Source organism: Parasteatoda tepidariorum, chromosome 5 (genome assembly GCF_043381705.1).
Source record: "Parasteatoda tepidariorum isolate YZ-2023 chromosome 5, CAS_Ptep_4.0, whole genome shotgun sequence".
In the NCBI taxonomy this organism is placed as follows: domain Eukaryota; kingdom Metazoa; phylum Arthropoda; class Arachnida; order Araneae; family Theridiidae; genus Parasteatoda; species Parasteatoda tepidariorum.
In genome coordinates, this window is record NC_092208.1 from 45594340 (window position 1) to 45605370 (window position 11031).

Consider the following 11031-nt stretch of genomic DNA (forward strand, 5'->3'; position numbering starts at 1 on the left):
ACGTAGTTTTTAAAAATTTTATTTCATTTATTGCTAAAGACATAAAATAAAAATTATTGTTATCATTATTTTTTATTTACTTATTTTTTTTAAAATATGAACGTTTACTTAACAATGTTTTGGAAATAATCGCGAGATTAACTCCTTCCCTCTATTAAAAACTAAAATATAATGAAGTACATGAGTTAATTAGTATATTATTGAAATAAATTCGAACAATGACGTCAAAATGGTATTGTTGAGATATGCATTATTTCTTATTAAAGTGATGTAATAAATACAGCTAGAATCAGTTTTCACTTCAGTTATATTAAAACTATTTTTTTTTAACTCATCAAAATTTATTTTCTGAAGACAGTTTAGGCATTCAGGGATTGCAGAGTTTAGCTCCAATAATGAGGTGAGTTGTTTCATTTAATTTAAAAGTTTAGATATTTTCCCTGATTTAAGGGATCAGGCTAGAGATCATGATCTCTTTCTCTCTCTCTCTCTGTTCTTCAAATATCCTAAATCTTAAGATCAACAAAAACTCAATCAGAGCTGGAAGCTCTCAAATTTTGAATTATTGCACAGCATCTCACGAAACGTTTTTTCAGAAAACTTAAAAAACGTATTTATCGAAGCTATATTTATTTCGGTCGGATTTATTACTCGAAAAAACTCTCATCGATCGACTTTTAATTTTAAATGTATTTAAAGTCGCATTATTTACAGAAAATATACAGAATTATTAACATTTATTGGACATTTTTATTTAATTTTTTTATTAACAAATTTCTGACGTTTTTCCTAAAAACATTTTTTGTTAAAGACATGAGTTATTTTTACACATATTAGTACATAAAAATATTCTTACATTATCTTTGCATTTATAATCAATACAAATAAAATTGCTTTTAATTCTAATTTTTTTTCTTCTTCCGATTCCACACTGCCCACCTGCGTTAACATTTCGTCAATTCAGGCATTTTACAGGGCAGATTTGTTGGCCACTTCTTCAGGGGCACCTTATTAAGTGGGCCAACGTTGCTCCCACAGTAAGGACAGAGAGTACAGAGAATGAAAGAACATCAATGTCTTGCCCGGGATTCGAATCCAGAACCTTTCCGATGAAAGGCCAGTTCCCTGACCTCTACACAGTCCGGCACAGCTCAACCTAAAAATAACGGATGCTGATGTTTAAAATGAAAGGAGACTGCATACATTTTTATTGACTTAATCAATAAGAAAGTATACAGCCGCCATTTTAATTTGTGACACTTTGGAAAAAATTACTTTTTTACTTAATCAATTTTTTAATAAAGGATCTTTTTCAGAATTTTGATATATTGCATGGATTGCTGAAAAAAAAACACACCATATTATAACCATTTTTTCGTCACTAGAGTATCCTTAAGCTAAAATAAGTTTGTTTCAATTTATCTGGCGTGATTTAAAACAAACGACTGTTTTATTTCTTGTAAAAAGTAGATACTAGTTTAAGTTTTCAGTAATTGCTAATCACTTTTTAAAAAATCTTTTCAGTGTTGTTGTGATTGATAATGGTACCGGATTTTGCAAAGCTGGATTTGCAGGAGAATCGACTCCCTCAGTTGAGTTTCCATCAGTAGTAGGAAGACCAAAATACATAGTAAGGAATCCACAAAAATTGCTTTAAATCACTTTCCAAATTTTTAGTTAATTTTATAAACTTTGTTCTAATTATTAATGAATAAGCATTACTTTTGAAAAATTATGCTTTAACCCAATGTCGCTTTATCATTTTATTCGATTATTTGGTTTTAAAATATTTCAAAGATACCAAATATGCCTAGATAAAAGTAAATTCGTTCTTTTATTGGATCGATAATAAATACTACTTTTTTTGGTGAAAACATTCTGTTGAGAACAGAAGTGAACATATGTACCTCTTTTCGTCAGGTTAGTGGCACTATAAATTATTCGGGTAAACATGGAAGCAAATTCTAGCTAATATATTCAATTATTCTTTATTTCCTAAATAAGTTTTTTGGGAATATTATAGAGACTTATTTCTTTTTCTTTTGATGATAAAGTTCATCAACTTATTTACTTTCTTAATTATTATTAATAATTTTTTTCTAAATTTTCAAATTTTTTAAAATTTTTTTTATGAAACATAAATTTATTGTACTTGAAAAATTATGTTATTTTTGTGCCTTAAGAGTTTTATTCCACAAAAAAAAGAGTATAAAAATATTTTTTCCACTTTATTTGAAAAAAATAAGATCTTCATAATTAAGTGGTTAAAATAAGTTTTAAAACTAAAATATCTTGCTATCGTCTTTACAATTTTAAACTTTATATTAATTAGCAAGAAATGAAAAAAAACATACCTTGTCTGTATTTTAATCCATACTAACCAATCCACTAATCCAATAATCCAAATTAAAAGAAAACAATTCTTGTAATTAAGTCATGATTATGAGTGAGGAAAAAAATGAAATTAATTAACTTAAAAAATATGACTTCGAGATTTGGTAACTTGATACAGATGACATGTAAACGTTGTAAAAGAATTTAGCTGATATTAAAAAAAGTATTATGGGATGAATAAGAGCGGGCAAAATATTGCATGGCTTGTTTTTTTTGTCAAAAATTTGCCTCGATATTTCTTGTCTGAAACTCGAACGAAAATAATCTCTCGCAACATTATGCAGGTTAATCATCTCATATCACGCTACAATGAATACATATAAAATACAATATAGCGCAATATAAGTAAGATTTTAAATTAAAATGGACTTTTTGATATTAAATTTTGTTAATTTAAGTATTGTCAGGATATTTCTTGATTTTAATACATTTACAATCATAGTCTTACGTCAGTTTTTTTCTTTTCTCTTTATCATCTAGCCAGTGGTGGTAGGACTGAAATATCGAAACATGTATATTGGAGGATCGGCACAGGCAAGAAGAGGTATGCTGCATTTATCCTATCCTATACGTCAGGGGATTGTGCACAGTTGGAGGGATTTGGAGACGATATGGGATCACACTTTTAACCATCTTTTAGAAACAGATCCTCAAGAACAAGCTGTCATTGTATCAGAAGCACCGAAGAATCCACTTCGAAATCGAGAGAAAATGCTTGAGGTAAAATTTTTAAAATGATTATCAAAAAGTTTAGCTGAAAAGAATTCAATGGAACAATTTTGGAAAAGACATAATTCTCGGGATAAGATTATTTTTTCTCGGGGAAAGATTTTAGTCCTATTTATACAACATTGATTCATAAGAAAAAAAATCCTAGGAAGCATTTTCATTACCCGCAGCTGCCGTGCCTCTAATTACCGTAGAGCAATGTTTCCCAAAATGTGGTGAGCGTACCCCCAAACTAAAATAGTTTAATGGGAGTATCTTGCAACAAACGAAAATTTCAAAAATTTTTATTTGAGAACAAAGCTAGCCATGAAAATTTACTACTGCGTATTTTTCTATTGGCTCTTTTTTTCAGAGTTAACAGTTAATAATTAGTGGTGTTAACAGCTAGTTGTGAATTAACTTTTGTAAAAAAAATTTTACAGTAAAAATACATTCATTTTTTTAGTGGTGCAAAGCGTTATGAGAAATTTAGAAAGGGTACACAAAAGTCATAAGTTTGAGAAACACTGCCGTACAGCGAAAAAAAAGAGCCTGATTGGTGAGTTTTTCGCCTGAAAATATACTTCACCAATCAGGTTCTCATATTTCCTCCACCGTGACTGGAGGCGCGTGAACTACATGCGGTGAAAATGGCCCTTATTTAACTATACGACGTATGGTCCTTACATTTGTTCTTGTTGTAGTTCATTTACGTCACGCTAGAGCTGCACAATGGGCTATTGGCGATGGTCTGGAAAACATCCCTGAGGATGATCCAAAGACATGCCATCACAATTTTGATCCTCAGCAGAACGGATGGCACACCTTCGGTAGCCCGACGACCTGCACGCGAAGTCGAGCACTTTACGGTAGAACAGTTTAACAAGGACCAATACCGCACATCCTCGGTCCCTAAGCACAGTCGGATCCAAGTGGTCACCCACGCACACACTGACCGCAGCCAGTGATGCTTGACTTCGCTGATCTGAGGGGAACCGTGTCTTAACGATCAGTCCACTGCGGGACTTTACATTTCACAGATCTCGATGAATGAAGTTACTAGGTGATTATCGAAAGCTTTCAAAATGTAAGAATGTTCCAATTACATTATGCAACTGATACTTGACGAGTAAAGGCCTGGTTTCTTAGAACTAGCGCCTTATCTGAGCGTCAGCGGAAAGTTGATGTAGAGCTGACACCAAAAAAATACTTTTTTGTTAGCTCAGCGTGAGCAGTCGGTCCAACGCAGACATTATCTCTCATTGCGCATGCGTTAATAACGGAAACAAATATTTATTTTGAATTTGTATTGATTTTGTTATTGTCGACCAGTGTTTTGGAGAACAAATAATGACTTTGTCCAAGAAAAAACATATTATAGCTGAGCTAAATGAAGAGTGCTATGTTTAATGAAGAAGCTATGTTTAATGTCAAAATCAAAATCTTGGCTGATTTCAATGTGCTGTTGGATGCTGTCCGCCATTGCTTCTGTGGTTAACGTCACGTTGTAATCCAACTGCAGTTGAGTTGGACGGCAATTGTAGTTCAAGATGAGCGTTCGATGACGTATACTATCAAACTTACAAATGGACCAATCAGAGGTTAGCGCTGATTTCCATCTAACGGCGTCCTGTCCTAAGAAACCAGGCCTTAACATTAAAAAGACTGTTGACAGCAAATAAAATCTCCATGACACGAGCAATTTACACTAACATGTTAGGGAATTATACAGGATGTTTCAAAAATTAGCTGACAAATTCGGAGGGTGATAAAACTTTCAAGAAGATGAAATTTTATCCTTACACATGGGGTCCTAAACTACATTGAGAGGGCGGATATCGTGGAAAATCCATGCAGTTCTGGTATCAAACTGAAATATATTCATAAAAGATGCTAAAATATTTATTTGATGAATTATTACAAGATATATTTAAAGTTGTGCCCTCTGACATCAAAGCACATTCTATAACGGCATAAAAATTATTCCCGTTAAAAATGATGTGGTCATGGTGTGTGCCGAAGCGTGATTTTAGCGTGCGTCTTTCGTGATTGTGAACCTTTCAATGGGATATGCGATCCCACGTTCTATGGTAATTTTGGATCCTTTTGATGTCTTTTATTACCCCTCTGAATTTGCCGTTATCGGAATACTCTGTCGTTTGGGTCAAGTGGAAGCTTACAGATGACAGATAAATGCAAATTATAATCTTTATTTCCTATTGTCAAAACAAAAGTAAACTTTAAGGCTAATTTACTCATATTTACTAAAATGCATAGAACCTTCATCCAGTCAGATCTTTGAGTCTTTCAGTTGTAAAAGCCGTTAAGCACTATTCAGATCTTTCATTCAAAACTATAACAGAAGATATTTTATGCCTTTGTAAACTTTATATGTAATTTACTCAAATTTACTAAAATGTCACTTAAAATCTTCATCTACACAGCTCTTTATTTGAGTTTTTCAGTTGCATAAGCCATTAAGCGCTAATAAGATTTGCCTCTCAAGTCTATAACAAAAACTATTTTGGTACTTCAATTAGATTAACTTTGCTTTATTTTGATTGCTAAATTACTTGAATTTGTCTCTTAGCTGTTCAATATATTCGCTAATAAAGTCTTTCAATCAAATCTATGACAAAAGATATTTTCTCTTCCAGTAAAATAAGTTTGGGTTTAACGAATTTTGCAACAGAATAACTCAATTGAATGCATTGTTAAATAAGCATTTCAAAATATAAATTTTTTTCTTTTTGCATAAAAATACTGTATTAGTATCATATATCAGATTTATTGTATTATATTTATAGATACTGTTTGAAAAATTTAAATGTCGTGGAGTTTTCGTAGCGATTCAAGCAGTTTTAGCCCTATATACGAGCGGGCAAACTACAGGTGTGGTCCTTGATTCAGGAGATGGCATTAGCCACGCTGTACCAATCTATGAAGGTTACGCAATCCATCATGCTGTTTCTCGAATGGAATATGCTGGTAGAACACTGACCGATTATTTGGCCCAACTATTAACAGAAAGAGGATACTATTTTACAACATCAGGTAAAAAAAAAAAGAGATAAAAATTTTTTATAGATCAGCTTAGATCACATAATATTTGGGGGTATATTTTAGATCACATAATATTTATTTGTGTAATTAATAAAAAAGAGCTGAATGGAAAAAAGTAAATTCAAACATCTCTTTCCTGTTAAAATTCTAGCACAAGGCAGGCTCTAGGCACAAAACTGTTAGGGCCCCCTTGGTCGTTACTTTATACTAAATTTACATGTTATTTTATTACAGAGTGCTTTTAAATTATTTATAACAGAAGTAAATTACGATGTATTAGTAAATTTCAGCATATATTTTTTTCAATTTTTGTTAATTTAAAACTGTAATAGGTAATTTTTAAGGAAAAACACAAAATTAATTATTTGTAAACTTTGGACGGCACCCAGGAATGTGGGGGCCCCAGACCTAGGCTTCTCAGACCTTACTGTACTAAAGTCGTAACTGGCACTAATATTAATATTTATTTAAAATTAATATAAAAAGATTTTTACAATTTTCTCCAACGGTTCTTCGTTCCGTCAAATAATCTCCAGTCGAAAAAAAAGCCTGTTCATAAGCTTGAGCGAGAGAATAAAGTTTTTTTTTCTTTTTTACGGAACGCAATGCATTTCTTTTGCTTAATGCATCGATTATTACATACATCTGTATTTCTATTTAATGCTTCTTTTACAAAGTTCTCAGCAATATTTTGATTTTTTTCATTCCTATTTTGTAAATATACACAATTAGAAATCTATATTTAAAATTTATGTCATGCAAAATACTAGTTTTATTATTTTTGAAATTTTTTTTTATTTTGCAGCTCCATTTTTTGTAGAAACAAAAAATTACTCCATTAATTAATACATTCTCAAAAAATTGCCAAAAAAAGAATGATTTTATCTTCAGAGGTATACAATATACAGGGATAGCACTCAAATCTTTTATTTCTATACATAAAATCATTACGTCATCAACTCGCCAAGCCCAGCGGTACAACAATGATAATAATACTAAAATAAAATGTTCAATAATAGGCAGATTTAAGAGCACTTTATCGGTGAATGAGCATGAAACATTCAAAACAATGGTGAGGGAAGGAACCACACCAAGTAGGTGCTATATTTGAAATATAACTTATGATTGTTATGCACTGAGAGAAATGAGGTCGAAGACACAGCCAAACCCCATTTTTAAAAACAGTAATATAGAATGGTATAGAGTTGTTTAAATTAACCTAATATTCTCAAAATTCTTTTAATTGAAAGGCATGAGTGGCCATATTCAAACACAACTACAGGGCAACAATTATTAAACTATGCGAAATAAAAAGTAAATTATTCAAAAACTACTGAGTGCACAAACTTTATTCAACATGTAAACGCTGCTACATATATTTTATAACCGTCATTTAACAGCCGGCCCAATTTTCGGGTTTACGATTACTAATGTTCAATTCCGTAGCCTTGTAATTTTAATCCCAATCCAGAAGACAAGGGAACTTCTAAATCAAGTATTGGGTGAAATTTACCTTCGTGGTTTTGATGGAACTAGCTCGCATTTGCGCTTTATGGAGAGGAAAACCACAAAAAATGTTCTGACGGCAAGGGGACTCTAACGAATGATCCGAAAAATACTAACGATATTTTACATCAGCACTGTGGTCGGTGCGAGCCGGGAGAGGAATTCGTATCGACCAGCCATCGTTGGGATTTGAACCTGGTTCACCTCATTGGATGGCGAATGCTCTATCCCCTGAGTCACCACGGTTCAGCTACAAATATTCGCATTTAAGTTGTGACATGTTTAATATGCTTGCCATCATTGGCTGATGTAACGCAGACGAATGGCTAAATTCTGACTGACCCGCTGAAGTGTCGGAACATCGATGCTGTCGACGACCTCCTGAATGGCAGTTTTCAGCTCAGCAATATGATCTTATGGGTTATTTCAGTACACATTATCTTTTATATAGCCCCTCAAAACTAAGTCTCATGTGTTCAGATCCGGAGAATAGGGCTCCAAGCGAATCTTTTTCCAGTGGTCTTTAGTTACACCAGAGTCAGAATGCGGACCCCAAAGTGCTCCCCCAGGATATCAAACACTCTCTTAGTCCGATTGGGTCGAACTCAGTCTTGCATGAACTACATCTTGTCGAAATTGGGGGCACTTGGTGTAAAGGGGATGAAATCATTTAATAAAACCGTCACGTATCGCTTAGTAGTTACCATGCGGTCAACGATTATCACCCTAATTATTTCACGATTGGACATTACACACCATACAGTCACCCGTCAAGGGAAAAGACTTTTTAATCGAGAAATACGGATTCTCAGTCCCCCAAATGAGCCAATTTTGCTTATTGACCAACCCATCCAAGTGAAAGGGGGCTTCATCGCTAAACCAAAACATATTCACATCAAATTTCTGTTCGTCAATTCTCTCGACCATAGCTGTGGTGAAATACATTCGCTCTTTCATCGCCATGGGGCTTAATGGCTGATGGCATGCAAGTCTTTAGCAACAATGTCGCAAGGTCTCCTGGTCGTTTCCCGCTTGTTGTGCAGCTCGTCTGATCGATTTTCTTGGACTGATTTGAAACACAGCGAGTGTCATCGCGATGTTTTCCCGCTTGTTTCTCGACCGACTTTGCTAGCACTGTCATCACATGCACTACCAGTTCTATCAAACTTGCGAATCAAATTCCTGATTAGTGGAAAGGTTTTCATCAGCTTGTACTCGGTCATAAACTTCCTTCGAGCAGCAAACTGGTTGTTATTCCTCACATAATAGGCCCTTCCAAGCGATATACGCTCAAGCACACTCTACCGTGACATTTCCACTTGCAAATGGTCGACAACAAAAAGTTGCATCATGCCCTGGGACCAAATACGAAGAGTTTGAACTTCATCACGCAAAACGCTCTAAGTTATGACAGCTTTATTTCAATAATTGTCACACTGTATATGCTTTATAAATTATATTAGTTCAATATACTTCTTTATGTAGCCGAATCAGAAATAGTAAGAGATATAAAAGAATCTTTATGCTTTGCAAGTGAAGACTTTATAGAAGATAAAAAATCTTGTGCCAAAGATGTGTCTGCTTTTGAAAAGAGATACACACTGCCAGATGGTCAAGTGCTGAGAATCGGATCTGAAAGATTTCGTTGTCCTGAAGTTCTATTTACGCCCTCGCTTCTCAATCTTGAGGATCCTGGTTTCCATGTAAGATTTTTAAACATATTGTTTGTAACATTGTAATCACTAGCTAAATTTTTTAAAATGAAAAATAGATTGAATATAAAGTTAAAGAAGCAATTAGGTTACTTTTAATAGTATAAAAATAAATACGCTACTAATATTATGTAGATATGTAATTAAATTTTTTTTTTTTCAAAACGAGAAATACATGCAGTACAAAATTTTTGATGATCACATCACAAAATTTATATTGTTACTGGCAATGCCCATCTAAAGAGAGAGAGAGAGAGGACGATAGCTGTCAATGAATCACCTCCATTATTATTATTAGTAGTAGTAGTATTATTATGATTATTTTATAACCGTAGTTAAACAGCCGACCCCTTTTTTTGGTTTACGACTGCTAATGCTCAACTCCGTTTCCTTGTAATTTTGAATCCAATCCAGAAGACAAGGAAACTCCTGGATCAAGTATTGGGAGAAATTTGCCTTAGTGGAGGACTTTTCGATGGAACTTACCGGCATTTGCGTTACATGGAGAAGAAGATCACGAGAACCTTTCACGGTTTGCCTGACGGCAATGGGACTCTAATCCAAGTTCCGTCTACCACTTAGGAAGTTTCACGTCAGCACTGCGGTCGGTGCAACCCGGATGCGAAATTTGTATCGACCAGCCATCGCTGGGATTCGAACCCGGTTTACCTCATTGGAAGTCAAACGCACAAATCCCTGAGCCATCGCGGCTCAAAATATAATACTTTTCGTCCGCGACAGGATGAAAAGTATTATATTTTGTGGATGAAATAAAACGCTAAGTATAAACTTAACATGTCCCGCAGGCGTATTGACAAAACATACCGTAGATTGTAAACGCGGCGATTGCAGGTGGAATTGGCGATGGATTACGCGTAAATGTGGTGGGAGAACGAAATTACATTAACCTAAACAGTGTAATTCGATATTCTTTTTCTCCTCCTCGTCTAGCCATAATGAATAAAAATAACTAATTAATTCTTTTTAAAAGAGAATTAAAAAAGAAAATAACCTTTTTATTATCAGGATCACTTTACAAATACACTGTATTCATATTTTATTAAACGCTATAATTTATATTTTATAAAACGATCTAGTTTTTTGATATAACAGATTCAATTTTTTTACAAGAATTGTGTTTGCGAAGAAATAAAAATAATTTACTACTACTGAACCAATCACAAAAAATAACATAACATTTTAATGCTATGTTTTATTGAAACGCTATTTTGAAGAATTAATTCTATTTAACTTTTATTGTAAGAAAACATAACCTGTTTTATTTTAGTGATATTTTCTATGAAATCAATATTCTCTATAAAAGAATAATGTAAGCTTTTTTATAAAGATTATTTTTTTAGAAATTAACAAAGACATATTATTTACTAGAAAAAAAATAGAGTATTCAAAAATGTTATCACGCTTTAAAGTAATAGTTTCTTGTAAACGAAATAATCAATATTTTTAAAATAAAGTTTGAAAGCGTTTGTTTCATTACTAGAAGCATTCATTATAAAAAAATTATATATTAAATTACTTTTTTGCATAATTTTATGAAATAACTTTTTTTTGGAATGAGATGAGATTTTAAACTTTGTGAAAAATTGATTCAATTCCTTAATATATATAAAAGTCGGTAAATACTTCA

At 33.0% G+C, this 11031-nt stretch overlaps 1 protein-coding gene across 1 annotated transcript in view; it reads left to right on the forward strand.

Moving 5' to 3' along the window:
• Positions 1–273: 273 nt before the first annotated feature.
• Positions 274–11031, forward strand: part of LOC107450244 (actin-6-like) — a 13203-nt gene continuing 2445 nt past the window's right edge. Inside the window, exons 1-5 of the mRNA XM_016066003.3 lie at positions 274–400; positions 1525–1630; positions 2875–3114; positions 5910–6156; positions 9157–9374. Coding sequence (XP_015921489.1) covers positions 396–400; positions 1525–1630; positions 2875–3114; positions 5910–6156; positions 9157–9374 — 816 coding nt within the window. The 5' untranslated portion in view covers positions 274–395. The remainder of the gene's footprint in view (positions 401–1524; positions 1631–2874; positions 3115–5909; positions 6157–9156; positions 9375–11031) is intronic.